The sequence below is a fragment of the Natator depressus genome, chromosome 9, assembly GCF_965152275.1.
Source record: "Natator depressus isolate rNatDep1 chromosome 9, rNatDep2.hap1, whole genome shotgun sequence".
Lineage (NCBI taxonomy): Eukaryota > Metazoa > Chordata > Testudines > Cheloniidae > Natator > Natator depressus.
Genome location: NC_134242.1, coordinates 36,082,993 through 36,099,257, shown reverse-complemented (window position 1 = coordinate 36,099,257; position 16,265 = coordinate 36,082,993). Strand labels below are relative to the sequence as shown.

Below are 16,265 nucleotides of genomic sequence, written 5' to 3'. Positions count from 1 at the left end.
GCAGCCTTTCCCAATTGTATTTTTTTCTTGTGAAAAAGCACAATTAAGGAGAACCGAGAATAAAAGTACAGTAGTTTGATGAAAAATGGAGAAAACCATAGTTATGGAAGAGAAGCTGAATAGAGTACACTGTTTGTAAGGTCAAAACTATATCAATCAAAAGAATCTTTAGTACAATACACATCCGCAGGCAGTGAAACGGACTTATCAAAGAAAAACGATGCCCATGAATCACAATTTTGAAATCCACGGTTTGAACCACATTGACAATATTTGAAAGAAGTTTTGCTGTAAGAACTGAAGATTTCATTAAGATTAAAGTAAGAATATTTATTGCATTTTCAGATTGCATTTTAAAACAATTAATAGTGCACAATGGCTTCACTTTAATCTCCTGAAATACGTACTTAAGGTGGAAAACCTTCTGGTCGGTCATGACATTAATAAACAAGGTGTAGTCTTGGTGTGTTTCTTCAAGGGGCAGTATTTAGTTCAACAAATTGTACTCCCTGTGCTCTAAAACAACTGAATTAGTGGTTTGTGTACACTAAATCCATTTATTTTAAATTTATTGTGTCTACATTAAGTGAAATAAAAACATCGCCCTGTACAATCCACTATCAGCAGTGAGTACAACAGCAAAAATTATTATACAGTTTATACACACTAAAACCTTTTCCTTTTTCCTATAAAGAAACCAGAACAAACCTAATCAATATAGAATTTAATTTGGAAGAACTCAAATTACAGAAGGGAAAGCCAAAATTATTACGGTCTTTTCTGAGCCCAAAAAGGTTCCTGATCATATTGCCAGAACAATAATGAGTGCAGCTGGAAGAGTGAAGCATGCTAAAATTGTATTCTTGGGTCTTTATAAATTTACCAAATATTTAAATTAAACATGGCTAGTTAAAGAAATGTCTGAAGCAGAGCAATATAACCGGGAATTCTGTCTTACCAGTTGTGTTGTTTTTAAACCCAACTTATACAATGCGCAAAGTGCTAAGCAACACTACAGAAACACATTTACATCAACACTGAAGATTTGGGGAAATGAAATTCCAACAATTTTATTTTTAATGAGCTGTATTTTCTAAATTTGTTTTTATTTTTTCTGTTTTCATACAGTTTTGAAAACAAACGCAGCACGTTCACATTTTCCCGAGGAATTATAAGAATGATCTCTACAGGGATAACGTTGAAAAGCCTGAAGCTCAATCAATTGATGTTGAAAACTCTCAAAAGGAGTAAAAGGCTTGATCTGCATGGTCTAGAACATGTATTGTAATTTAATAGAAGAGATGGTCGTCTTTAATATTAATGATTTAAAAGAACTTCCCAGTTCATGCGAAGAGTATAGTCCAAGAATAAATCAAATTTGCTGAACGCATTTTATGCTACGTAAGTGTATACTTTGCGATCCTCAGGTGTTCGTGCCAAATATTCTCTCTCAATAAGTCCTTCAATACGTTTTTTAATAACAACTGGACTTGGTAAGAATCGGGCTTTCAGCTGCTGAGTTACCTAGGACATAAAAGAAGAACAATTAATGCTGTATTGCAGATGATAATGCGTTAGGCTGCACAACACAAATGCACACTAAAAATAATCATAAACATGTTAGAACAGGTTGTGTGTAACCTTTAAAGTTTACATGGCCAGCTCCACACTTCAGGTACTAATCAAGAGAAAAATGTTGAGATTGTAATAGAAATTAGATTAATCCATATAACAGTTAATTTGTTTTTTATTTCTGTACCAGTGGTCCATCACATCCAATATTGGACCTCCTTTCTTGTCAATAGCTGATATTTCAGAGAAAGACAAAAACCTAATAATGCACCAGGGAAGGCCATTAAGCAGTTACACATATGGGGAAAAACATCCTTCCTCACACCAGCAGCCAATCAATTTATGTCAAGAAGAATGGTTGGCATGAACTCTGTGCTGAAGTTTCCTAATCGTCAGCTTTCTCACTTCTTGGTGCAACTGAGTGTTCGTCATGAAGCCCTCAACCTACACCCATCATGGCAGTTAGAACTGGCTGGAAGACATTTGTTTTCTGTACAGCCTTCAAATTTAGTAACTATGAGCGTCAGGACTCTCCCTACAAAAGGTTCACTCTTTGAAACTCACTCCCCTTGGCAGCTCATAAGACCCCGTGTTTAGCAATTTACAAGTTCAATACAGGATATCAATCTTTTGCAGTCAACTTACTGTTTTTTTGTTATAAACCACTGTACTATAAGCAACTGGTTGACATAATAGGAACTAAAGGAATTAAATACATCTATGCTTCCAGAGGTATGAGATAAAAATATAAAGTCTCTCTAGAATCAGTTTAAAAATCTAACAGCTGACAAGGCCTTGTAACTTTGCTACATTAACAGAAGAGTAACAACTGACAGAGAAATCTAAGATGTGCCCTCTTCCTAACCTCTTAACCGCCTCAATACTATATATGATGTTACCTCTGCTACTAGCACATTGTGCTGCATCTTCTTTCTAGATTTCATTATCCGCACTATAGCAGCTTCTATCTCATGTTTTCTGTCGTCATCTACTTTCTGCCTTGTTTCTTTTCTTTCTGGGTCTGATTCCCCTTGTTTGGCAGCAACTAAAAGAGAAGATGAAATACCTTAAGCAAAAGTCAAAATTATTAATTTCAGTAACATTAACATGCACAAAATTTAATTTCACCCACAGTGGAATTAAGTTTCTTGGTTTGTAACATTTTCAAGTGTGGTTTTTAATGAAATGTGGCCTCAAGAAGACAGACATGTAAGAAAGTACTTACACATGCATTGATTGCTATGTATGTGTTACTGTGTTGTCAATTGCTATTTACTGTTTAAAATTTAATGTAGTAAACTTCTCTGCTTTTCAAACAGTACTGAACTTTGCAAAACTTTTTTTGGCTACTGTCAGATTGAAGATTCTTTTATTTAAAATTACTCCAATTTTGCCACATTAATTTTGGAGCTATGGGTTATATATGGTGTTTTCTTATTAAATTGCACATAATTTAGAGTTTGTGTCAAAGAAAAAAATTCTGACAGCGTAGTTGGGTTTTATTTCCTTTGCTTGTCAGGAGACTGTTTCAATTAAGGCAATGTTTCAATTACAGTGGGAATTGCAGCATAGTAAGGAAAGGGACAGAATTTTATTTACAAGTTTACTTTCCCAACCAGTTAAACTGCTGAAGATAATTAGCCAAAAGAAAAATATTAAATCAACCTATTCACTTTGTTCTCTGCCCCTTTTGGATTTTGTGCATTTTCTACCAATTTCTTATTTCTCTCCTTGCTTCCAGTCTCTCTCCCCCTACAGCTATTATTTCTGGGCACCTCTTCTCCCATACACAAATTCAATATTTCCTGCTTTCGAATAGGATTCTTCTAGCTTCTAATATCCTCTTTTCTCATTTTACTCTCTCCACTCAAAAACCCTGAACATCATGGCAGCCTTCCCTCTGGCTAAGGATAGAAAGAACCTTCTTTTTCAGTTGTTCACTAGAGAATGCTGCAAGATACATCCTCTCATGGAGTCAAGAATTGGTTCTGCTGTGCTGCTAGCAGAGAAAACAAGAGGCCAAAACTCAAATATAATATCCGATGAAAATAACTGTATGAACTTTGCATCAATGAGTATTTTCAATTAAGAGCCATATTGTACTTGTTTATGTAGTGCAAAGGGTGATGGGAATAAGAGGACCGCACAGTAAGAGAATAATTTAGTATCCCATTGGAATTTAGGTGTTGCCACAGAACTTGGTCCCCTTGTGCCACGGAGTATGTGAGGCCCTAATTAAGGTGCTCTAAAACACCTGTAACCTGCTATTGTGTCTCTGCCACCTTAAGAATACTCCATCCAAGGTAGACATGTTAAATCATGGATACCTTGGCATTTTGCTTGCATCTGCAGACACCCAAGTCCACTGTAGGTTATGCAACAACATATATGTAGTGTAATCATAAGAGCATACTGCTGTGTTTAAGACGTTTGCAGCCTTGTCCACATCCACTGTTAGGAAAGGATTAGAATGTCTGTAATATTTGCAATGTCTGGCCTGAGAGAAGTACAGTGATTGCAGTTAAAACGTACCTGAGAGACTACCAGTCCCAGTGATACGTTCTATTACACTCTCTCAAAATTACAGAATATTTTAAGATGCTTTTTAAATGCTACCACTGTATATTGTGGGATAGGGGTTAGATAGATCTTAGTTCATACATGAAGTGTATAAATAATAAGTACTAACACACTGCACTCACATATGCATACACATATACAAGCATCTCAACATATTTCACAAACAATTTAACTTCAAAACTTTAGTGAGCTAGGCAAAAATGGTTACTTACCTGTACTGTTATTCTTCAAGATGTTGTTGCACACAGGTATTGCACTCCCAGCACACCCAGCATGCTGGAGCCAAAGAGTATTTTGCAGAAGTACCCGTCAGGGCATTGCATGCACCCTGCACATACTCATGGCTTCTCCTGAGTCTGTAAAAGGGCAGCGCTGCCCCCATCCCCCTTAGTTCCTTCACGCCAGAAATATGAAACAGGACTCCAATGCACAGGGAAGGAAGGGTTTAGTGGAATACACACATGCAACATCATCTTGAAAAACAGTGACAAAACAGGTAAGTAATAGTTTTTGTTTCTTCAAGTGGCTGCACATGTGTATTACACAGACATAACTCACAAAGCAGTACTGTTAGAAGGTAGGGCTCAGAGTGACTTTAACAGTGACCACAACACAGCCTTCCCAAAATTTGCATGAGATCTCAGAGCAGTCACGATGGTGTAATGATGAGTGAAGGTATGCACTGAGGGCCAACTGGCAGCTCTACAAACATCCAACATGGATTTGTCCTTCAGAAAAGCCACTGAAGTAGTTTATGTTTTGATTGAATGAGCAGACGGTCTCTGTGGAGGTGGTGTGTTCGCTCTCCATAAACTACCATAATACAGGAAATATTCCATCTAGAAATTGTCGGTGATGTGACCTTTCATTCTATCAACATAAGAAATACACAGTCAAGGAGTCAATCTGAAAGATTTAGTCCTGTCCAGTTAAAAGATTAATGCTCACCTTACTTCCAAAGTACGTATATATTCGTCATCTTTGTGTAAGTGTGGTTTTGAAGGAAGAAAACCAGTCAGTATATTGTCTGGCTCAGATGAAAGGCAGATACCAGTTCAGTCAGGAACTTCGGCTGTGGCCACAAAGCTACATTATCTTTGAAAACATAGTATATATGGGAGTCCTGCCATGACAGCCTGAAGCTCAACCACTCTTCTGGCTAACGTAATGACTATGAGAAAAGATGTCTTCTGACACAGGCGACACAAAGAACAGGTGGCCTACAGGTTCAAATGGAAGGCCCATTAAAGCGGCCAATACAATATTAAGATTCCAAGGTGGCAATGCACCCTTTACCCAGGGAAAGAATTATGAAATCTCTTTTAAAAGTCTAGAAACCATCAGCTAGCAAGAAAGAGAGAAAAAGAGAGAGAGAAAGAACCCCCCCTCCCCCCAAAACAGATCTTCCCCGAACTGGAGGACAAACTGAACAAGTTCTTGGAATCCACTGGAAACAACTTTTTATTTCAGAAGGTGAACAAAGCATTTAGGGGAGAGGCTGTTCTAGACTGATTCGGACAAATAGGGAGGAAGTGGTTGAGAATTTGATGGTGGGACGCAGCTTGGGTCTAAGTTATGAAATGATGAGCTCATGATTCTAAGGAATGGCAGAAGGGAAAATAGCACAATAAAGACAATGGACTTCAAGCAGGCAGACTTCAGCAAACGCAGAGAATTGGTAGGTAAGATGCTGTGAGAAGCAAGTCTAAGGCAAAAAAAAAAAAAGAGTTCAGGAGAGCTGGCAGTTTTATTAAAGAGACATGATTAAGGGCACAGAGCAAACTATCCCAGTGTATAGGAGAGACAGGAAGCATGGTAAGAGACCACCCTGGCTTACTCTGGAGATCTTCAATGACCTGAAACTCAAAATTGAGTCATACAAAAAGTGGAAACTAGGTCAAATTATGAACAATGAATATATATATATATAAAAAAAACCACAAGCATGTAGGGACAAACTTAGAAAGGTGAAAGCACAAAAAAAGATTAAACTAGCTAGCAATATAGAGGCTAACAAGAAAACAGTTTAAAAATACATCAGAAACAAGAAGATCAAGACCAATGACAGGGTAGGCCCATTGCTCAATGGGGAGGGAAAGAGTAACAGAAAATGCAGCAAAGACCAAAGTGTTACATGCCTTTTTGTTTCAGTTTTCACCAGAATAGGTTAGCAGTGATTGGACAACTCTTGCAGTGACCACCAATGTAAATGGGGAAAATCTGAGGCTAAAATAGGGAAAGAACTAGTTAAGTATTACTTAGGCGTGGTCTACACTACAGAGTTAGGTTGACATATAGCAGTGTATGTCAACCTAATTAGGTCAGTGTACACACTACAGCCTTGCTCCCGCTGACGTACGTGCCCTACTACACAGACATAATAACTTCATCTCCATGACAGGTGTAGGGCTTATGTCGGTTTAGTTAGGGCGATGCAGTGTCCGTGCATTACTTATATCGGTTGTTGGCTGTCATTCTTGTCAATTTCACGGCTCCAGCATGGAGCCGTGATATTGAGAAAAAAGCTGAGCTGTCATCCTGGGGAGGATGGGCGGCTCCAGCTAGAGCCCCGCTACCCCTGGGCTCTCCACTCCGAGCCGGGCTGCGCCCACCTAGCTACCAGTTCCGCACTGGGAGCCTGGGTACTGCCCACAGGGAGCCCAGCAGCTGCACCGCAGCCCCACCAGGAGCTGCCTGGACTTTGGGCGTGGAGCCTAGCTGGGTGGGGGGAGCCGGGCTCTCAGCAGGGAGCTGCGTATGGAGTTGAGAGCCCTGGCTTGAAGATCCAAGAATTAACACTGTCTCGACCATGCTGGAGCTAGAAGAATTATCTTGGCATGGTCTTGCTGCAATTTGAGCCTCACATATGTGATGAAAGGAGAGAAATGCATACATGAGACTCTGCCCCCATGAAGAACAGAATTGATGGCATTTCTTTTGTTGAAATTAGCTGACTGATGGAATACTCCAAACTTGAAAGATGGTTCTTCAGAGACCAGTTGAGATTTTGAAAAAATCCTGAGATGACTGGCCAAAAGGTATTGAGTGCTTAGCAGTAAACTGAAATTAAAAGTAGTAATGCCCTTCTTGATGCAAGTTCCCAGAGTTTCATTACTTCTTGACCAAATTTATTGGACCATGCACCTCCTCATCTGTTTGGGTAGCATATAATGGTTGTATTATCAATCAGTATCTGTGGGACGTTGCACCCCATATTCCTTATGGAAATATGCTTATGATATGGATATCACATTTGAGATGTATTTTATGCAAGATGGATCTTGTAAAGTATCATTGGAAAGGTTATAATTTACTGAAAGTGACTATCCAATTTGTATGCATTTATTATTTCTGTATCTAAAGTTAGGAATATGGACTATGTAACCATTACAACTGGGTGTGTATTGGGAAGACACCCACCAGACAGGCCATCAAATTTGATGAGCCATCAGGAAGGAACAACAAAACCATGAAGATACTACTCTCCCTCCCTCCTTGGAGGTGTCTGGGGATGTAACTGTGACACTACTAGGTCAGGTGGTCTTGTCACCTGATACTAAACATTACAGTGGAAAGTTACAAGACATCCCAGGTAAAGGAAGGGGGATCAAGTTTGGGAAACAAAGGATTCCTGCCTTATGTAAATCCTCTTTAAGAGTGGGGAGGAAGGCAAATGGGACTCTTCCTCTCCATGGCCTGTCTGCCCAAGAAGAAAGACTGTTAAAGCCACCTGAAGGGAAGGCGGGGGGGGGGGGGGTGGAGACTGAAACAGGGGTCCAGTCTGAAAAGAAATATAACTGGAATGCTGAACCACAGAAAACTTTTCAACCTGCCTAAAACACCATTTAGGGTAAGAAATTACATTTTGTAACCTGTTTCTTAAGTATTTTGATCTTAGCCTGCGTACCTAGGATTATTTGCTCGGTAATCTGCTTTTTTCTGATTTGTTATCTCTTATGTTCATTTAAAATTCACTTTTGTAGTTAATAAACTTATTTCTTGTTTATAACATAACCCCGTGTGTACAATTCATAATTGTGCATACCTTCCTCCACATTGAGGGAGGAGGCGGATTTCAAAATATATCTTTGGGTCTGCACTCCAAGGGAGGTGGACACCCGAGTGCTGGGGCAAATCCCTTAAAATGAGCCTTCCCAGAACTAATCTCAGTGTCTGTTTTGTTCTGCAGTTTGGTGTGGCCTTGCCTGTGTGTGTGCTGGAGGAAGCTTAATAGCTTGGCTCGGCAAGACAGGTAAAAAGGGTGCCCAGGTTGGCATAACAGGCAGGCTCAGTGGTATCTCAGCACATCAGGTGGCATCCAAAGGGGGGCAACCCATCATAATCTGGACCTACAATATCTTGACATGAGGGAGAACAGCACAGCAAGCCTTGAGAACGGGCCAAAATTTGAGGATATTTGATATGAGGGGTCGATTTGTCTTCTGTCCATAATGCTTGGCTAGCAAACCTATGTAAGCATCCCATCCTATCAGACATACTGATAATGAGAGTCTTGGATGGAAGAGGACAAGAAAATAGTACCTCCCCCCGCATACTTTTTTTTAATCCATCCACCATTCTAAAGACACTAGGACAGAAGGAAGTACATGTACCAACTTGTCTAAGGGATGTCTGTTTGTTCAGTAGACTGACTTTAGTCATCTGTGGAAGATGTGCACGCACAGCCTGACAAGTTGGGTCACATAAGTACGTGAGGCCATGTGGCCTAGTAACCTCAGTCAGGCTCAGACTGTGGTAGTAGAGTGTGACTTGAGAGACACGCACAACTAGTGAATTGTCTGAAATCTATCTCTTCTGAGGGAGAAAAGCAGTCAGAATCATAGGACTTCTAAAGAACTTGATTGTGTGTTGGGAAAAATGTACATTTCTAGACAGTTGAAAAGACAAAGGATAAATCTGATGTGGTGGAGAACCTGATGTTCAGATCTGCCCTGAATGAACCATTTGTCCAGATAAGAGAAAACATGAATTCCTTTCCTCCAGACAGGCTGCCAAAATGACCAGGCACTTGGGAATAGTGACAGGGCTAATGATAGGCTGAAGGGAAGTACTGTGTACCGATAACGCTGTCCCACTATCACAAGTCTTAGAAACTTCCTGTGATTTGGCGTGACCACCACATGGAAGTAAGCATCCTGCAGACTGAGGAAAGCAAACCAGTCATTGCAATCTAGGGAAGGAATAACTGATGCTAGGGAGATCTTGCAAAAATCTCACATACTTGCTGAGATTTCAAAGATCTAGAATGAGTCTCACACCCTCTTGGACTTGGAAATCAGGAAGAATTGTGTATAAAATCCCTTTCCCTGAGGTTGAAGGGGAACTTATTCCATGGCCCCTAGTGTAAGCAGAATCTGAACTTCATAAGGAGTATTGATTTGTGAGATGGGGCCCTGAAAAGGGATGGGCAGAAACTGAAAAGGATATTCGTTCTTACAGTGCTTAGAACTGATTACTGAGCGATAGCTGTGTTAGTTTGTATCAGCAAAAACAACGAGAAGTCCTTGTGGCAACTTAGAGACTAACAAATTTATCTGGGCATAAACTTTCGTGTTTGTCATTACAAATTCCCAAGCACTGAGAAAAAAGGAAGAATGCATGCAAATGACTGTATTGAGCCGGCTATCCCCTGGGCTCCCCGCTCCAAGCCGGGCTGCGCCCACAAAACTACTAGCTCCCCACTGGGAGCCTGAGTGCTGCCCATAGGGAGACCGGTGGCTACACCGCGGCCCACCAGTAGGTGCTCAGACTTCGGGCTTTTCCCTACAACTGATTGAGCATGAGCTGCTTGTGTGGTGCTGGAGTCAGTGATTTATGTTTCTTTTTGAAGAATTTGGTTGCCTTGATGTGTTGAAAGACTGCCTGTAATACTGCTGCTGGTATTGGGGTTGTTGAGGTCTGTATTGTCACCTGTTAGGGACTGGAACAGATCTCTAATGAGCGAAGCGTAGCTTGAGTCAAAAGAAAGTAAGGTCTCATCGGTTTTATCCAAAAAGCACTACCGACCATAAAATGAAAGCCCAACAAGCCCTGCATACCAATTTTTGCATGTCTGTAGCTATTCCTGAGTTCCATAACTAGGAAGCTCTCCTCATTGTTATTGCACAGGCCATCACCCGAGCAGCTGCATCAAGCATAGACTGGACTGATGTCTCGGCTACCGTACAACAACAGGCTGGTGAATGCCTTAAGGTTTTTGACGGCCCTAGAACAGCATCATTAATAGGGAGGGCTACCTTCCCTGGAGCACAAGCCTGGAGAATGTCAAAAAGGTTGTGTCTTCTTGTTCAAACTGAACTTGTATGCCCAAAGCCACAGCCATTCTTCTCAGAAGCTTGTGATGAAACTTCAAATAATCTGGAATTGGAGAAGAAGTATCCAGAATCATGGAGTCAACATGTGAGGAGGAAAAAAGGTTAACAGTAGCAAATGGATCCTCCTGTGATAAAAATCAGTTCCTTGTGCAATGGTTTCTCCTGCAGCACTGGCTGGTCTGGGGTAACAGTGCCTGATCATACTTGCAAGGCAGCTCTGGAAACTCTGTCATCGTACGCTCTGGTGACCTTCTCCTAAACTGCGCAGATGTTGGAGACCTAGGGGAATGGGAAACACCCCAGGGAATCCAAAATGGCCACTGATGTAAAGTATAAGGCATGGGAGACCAGTAAGAACTAGGCCAGTCAACTGTCCCCTGCTGATGACCTGTCCTGGGACCAATGCTCTCCTTCTGGAGGCAGTCTGGAAGATTTGCTAGACCTTTTGCACTGAGGAGGGAACAGCAAACTACTGAAGGATTCCAAACCACACTGCAGGGAATCATCTGAATAGTCATAAGGCATTTGGGGTGCAAAATCAGATGGGGCCAGGAGGTGACTTGGTTGATCTCCAGCGCATCACAAAGATGACAATATTGGCCATAATGAAGTAGATATGGCGGTCTGTACCCTAAAGGCATCATGAGACATCAATGGTACAGCATCACAAGAGGGTGCCAGGAAATATCTCATAGTTGGTGCTGTGGTACAAACTGTAGTAAGTATCCAAGCTAATTCTCACTCTAGTACCAAGGCTGACTGTGCTGGGACAGAGACAGACAAAAAGAGAGGATGGAGACCGTACTGATGCTGACATAACGTGCACCGCGCGCCAAAGATGGTACCAGAGAAGAAGCTGAACCCTGGCCATGCTCCTTAACTGGTACTCATGTTGGTACCACTACAGTCTCTGTACCAGAACTGAGGAGAAGGACCCTGTACCCCAAGAGTTGCCCTCAAAGCAATGGACTCCTAAACTACAGGAGAGCCTGGAACAGAGAAGAAATACAAATACTTTGCTGCCTTGTAAGCTTGCAGGTCCCACTGGTATCGGATTCAACAGCTGTCCTGCAGTCAGTTATGGAGTTGATGGCACAGTACCAAGTTCCTCCCATGCAATACTGGGGAAGTAACAGGTAAATGGCTCAGCTCTATCCTGGATACCTGATGAGCCCCAAGGATGCTCTGAATCCTTTTTCAGAGAAAAAGTTCTTAGACTTCGAGTGACTTCAGTCTGTTTTATGTGTCCTTTCATGGGGAGGCACTGGAAAAGACGACTGCCCACTCTTTCACTGCGGAGAAGAGTCCAAGTCCAGGGATCTGTCTGAGTGCAGGAAACAGGGCGTCAAGACAAGCCTGGAAACCTCTCCATGAGGTCACGGTCTCTCAAAATCTGCATTCTTTTCTTGAAAGAGCAACAAATACTGCATCTCTCCTTAATGTGCCTCTTGCAGAGAAGAAAAGGCAGCACTTAAGGGGGGTAACTATTCAGGATATATACCCACATGACAGGCAGTGCATAAAGCCCAACAAACCCTGCATGTCAATGGTGCCTAGCATTGAAACTAACAATGGCTAAAAAGCAAACTTTAAAATAAAAATAAATTAACAAATATTAACTGCTAACTAACTACTTAGAGATCAGAAAACTAAACTAGCTATCTATGCATAAGAAAAAAATGTGAGGAAAACTGCACAGCAAGCTCCAACTCAATCCATGGGAAAGAACTAAGGGGGTAGAGGTGTCAGTGCCCTTTTGTAGCCTCAGGAGGGGCCACAAGGATGTGCAGGGTGCATGCATCAACCTGATGGGCACTGCTGCATAAAACTGGCTTCAGTGTGCTGGGCATCTGCACACCTGAGTGGAATACATGTTTGCAGCCACTCCAACTAGTAGCAGTATCATCCTGACTCCACAAGTGAGGAAAACGAATCTCGGATTAAATAATAATGACTGAGCAAGGACACAATGAACATCTAGCACAGCCAGGAACAGTACCCAGTGTTCACTGAAGAAAACATCAAATCAGTAATTTCATAGCAGTAGAGCAAATTATACATCTATGAGATAGACCAGCGGTTCTCAAACTTCATTGCACCACGACCCCTTCTGACAACAAAAATTACTACACGACCCCAGGAGGGTGGAATCAAAACCTGAGCTCGCCTGAGCCCTACTGCCCCAAGTGGGGGGGTTGGGGGGGGACCCAAAACCCAAGGGTTTCAGTCCCAAGCAGGGAGCCTGTAACTTGAGCCCCACTGCCCAGAGCTGAAGCCCTTGAGCTTTGGCTTTGGCCCCAGGCAATGGGGCTTGGGCTTCAGCTTTGGCCCCGGCCCCCAGCAAGTCTAAAGCCAGCCCTGGCAACCCCATTAAAACAGGGTCGTGATCCACTTTGGGGTCCCAACCCACAGTCTGAGAACCGCTTATAGATGTTTCTCTCGCCAAGTAAATCAGAACACATCCTAGTAAGTTTTAAAACATAGTAATTTAATTTAAAAGCTACAGTCCTTCCACCTTCTTCTCCTAGTTGGAGAGGACTACATACTTTTTTAAAAAAAAAACATCCCCACTTAACTCAACTATTACTTTCTGTAAGTGCTTTGGATTTCCTCAGCATTTAAATTTTCGCTTTCAGGCTACTAGTCAATGACAACAACAAATTTTACAGATTAATATTTTCCTTTTGCTAGTGTGATGCATTTAGCTTCAAGGCAGGTGCCAACATTTTACAACTTAAGTTATTTTTGGAGTACAAGAGCTGAATATAAAAACAGACTTACCTGTTTGAATCTTGACTCTGTGCAATTTGGACGTGAACTGGTCATTCACTGTAAATATATGACCATTTTCTATTTCTTTTGATTTAGGCTCTTTTGTGAGAACTCGTTGTGTTGGTTTGCCACATGCAAGGGACTGTAGGGCTCTAACAAGCTCTCTTTCAGGGATATCAGTTTCTTGTTGAATTTCCTGAAGGAAAATCACAACATCATCAATAGCTTATAAATAATGTCAGAACATGTTAAGTAGATTTATTTAATTTATTTATTTATTGGAGGCGGGGCGGGAACCACGACTGCTCAAAAAGATAATCCTGGTCTCTCAAAACTAATTTCTGAAATTTAGATTCTTTAGATGCTTGAAAAGTTAGAATTCATTTAGTGATAGTCTAATAAGCACTATGCAAAAAGGCTTATGATGAACATGGGTTGATTTAGAGAAAGTAGATTTCTTCAATTATAATTTAAAGTGAACAGCTGCCAGTGTGATGAAAGGAACAAAATTAATAATTAACTGTTATCAATCAATTTATCTCCTGAAAAAGCCAAAAGGGTTTATTTCCATTCTCTCCAATGTTGCTTTATGGAATGAAACCTGAGTTCCAATGTTACTTTCATCATCAGTTCAATGAAAAAAGTATACATCGCAATCAAGGACATTTCTGACAGAAAGCTATCAAAAGTACCTTATCAAGCCAGGTAAGGCAGTTAGTTAACATGAAAAGGCGACAGCCTTACAAGAAATATCAAACAGGAGTCTCATCCTGGCACCAGCTTTTTCACAAAAACGTGTTTTCTCACCCTTCTGCAGAGTACACTCCTAATAAAGTATAGAGCTACTTAAGATTAGTTTTGTTTCCACCTTACACTCAGCAGAGAACAAAACTGAGTGTCTGGTTCACCTCAGCTCAAAGTACAAGAGATGACATTTGGAAGATGTCTACTAAAACACTGTTAGAACCATACAAAGCACAAAATTCCTATAGAAATATACCCCAGCAGTGCTTTGCACACAGTCTTCTAAAGCAGAGTTATCAGCTTATCTGTCAAGTCCCTCTGAAACTTCCACCAAGTGCTTCTGTAGTTTTAGTGCCTCTCAGAGTCACTTTTTGTTGGGAGAAATATAAACTATGGCATGTTTTGCCGTCTTCCTCATAAAAATGTTAGAAAGTCAGTGTTTCTGAGAGGTCTACTGAGAGCCATTTAGAAGCTGAGGCATCAATCCTCATTTTCCACTTTCTCATGGATGCTGAAGTTTTGAACTACTGCAATGTGCTTTCAGACTGTGTTAGCGGAACACCTTCACATTACACCTGCCAGTACCCAAAAAGCCCACCTCTAGGGTGACATGAAGAGCTGATATTTGCTCATTTCCAGTTTCATTTAAATAAAACCACCAATTCGGTTCTATCCTATATTTGTTTATCACGTTTCAGCTAAAGTGCATTTTTAAAGACTAAATTAGAGTCATTTTTGTCTTGAAAAATGAACCTTATTACAATGGCATAATCAGGATCACTTCAGTAAACCAGAAGGAAGTGGATCTTGACCATATAAATTAACTGCTTACAACGATGAGTAAGTAAGCTTTTTAATTATTTATTTAAATGTAATGCCTCAAGGCCAGCAGTTCCAGCACAACCTACCGCTGCCAATGAGATTTCAGTCCAACACCCTGATTTCGAATGCCAAAGGATTAAAATCAATCCATCAATAATCATTGCTGTACTTTTCATCTTAATAAAGTATTCTGACTACTGCCATTGAAAGTGAAATACAGAACTAAAATAAAAATTAAGAACCAGTTTTTATGCTGTACACCCTTATTAACCAGGCAGTGTGGGGCATTCACTACACACTGTGTGTATTTTAATTGTCAACATTACAGTTCATCCTTAAACTGACACTTGCTCTAAATCTGGTCTTTCAGAAATTCACAAATTGGCTTTAAATAAGCATCACAGAAATGGTTTGATGCTGTGATATGACGAGCACCATCCACTAGTTGACTTCGGTGGGGGTGGAGAGTACTAAGCAATTTGTAGCACAGAAAGGTTTCTAGAAGAAGGGTAGAAGAATTAAAATTTTTCTATTAACATGAACAACAGGAGTTACTGCATCCTAACAAAGTTTAAGTCATCAGCATGTTATTTTTAGAAATGCACATCTTTTTATAAAGACACTTAATATCTTTTTAAGATTAAAATAGATATTTTAAAGTGTTTTTCCCCCTACTTTCAGTTATCTGGTATGTTACAGATTTCATTTTGGGGAGGAAAGCTATAATTACAACCTATTATGCAGCTGAACATATCTAAAACAGATCTAAAGGAGCTATGTCTGGAAAACTACACAATAGGCTGCAATAACTAACAAACAAAGTGTTAAATTCCAGACATCTTAAGTTTTTTTCTTAGAGCAAGGAATTAAATAATTGTTTCAACATTAACATGGTTGAAAAAATCAACAGAGCCAAAGAATTTTAAATTCTTAGGCTTCACCAACCTTTAAACGCTCTCCCAACATGGAAAAAGGGGAAAAAAGGAACAGCATGAATTAAGAAGTCAGCCTAAACTTTTAATGAACTAGTTTTGCTGAATGATGTAACAATTTCACACATCAAATTTTGAATTTCACATTGGACATGGTTAGGGATGGGACAAATCTTCAGTTTATATTCAATTTGTGAACAAATCAAGCTTTTGATGCTATATACTTCAAAATATTTAAGTATTCTTCACCAGACACTGAAATGAGCAGCAACATAAGTTTTGAATATAAGGAGTAGCCCACTTGGAAGGAATGGGATAAGTTATTAAGAGAATGCAAAAGCTTAAGCTATTCAGAAAAACCTCCCTCTCATGTGGAAGCACCATTAAAACAAGCCCATTTTTTCTCCACAAAAATATCCAACTAGTTACATAAAGCCCTAACATATGAACCTCCAACAATTAAAAAGCAAAACTCTTTCCTCAAAGTCTTAGTAATACTCTGTGCTTC

The 16,265-nt window shown here is 40.4% G+C and overlaps 1 protein-coding gene across 1 annotated transcript in view; it reads right to left on the bottom strand.

Moving 5' to 3' along the window:
• Positions 1–363: 363 nt before the first annotated feature.
• The window catches only part of CUL3 (cullin 3), a 100,304-nt gene continuing 84,402 nt past the window's right edge, over positions 364–16,265 (bottom strand). The window contains exons 14-16 of the mRNA XM_074963921.1: positions 13,269–13,455; positions 2,472–2,617; positions 364–1,524 (exon numbers count right to left, since the gene is read on the bottom strand). Of these exons, the coding sequence (XP_074820022.1) occupies positions 1,393–1,524; positions 2,472–2,617; positions 13,269–13,455 (465 nt within the window). The 3' untranslated portion in view covers positions 364–1,392. The remainder of the gene's footprint in view (positions 1,525–2,471; positions 2,618–13,268; positions 13,456–16,265) is intronic.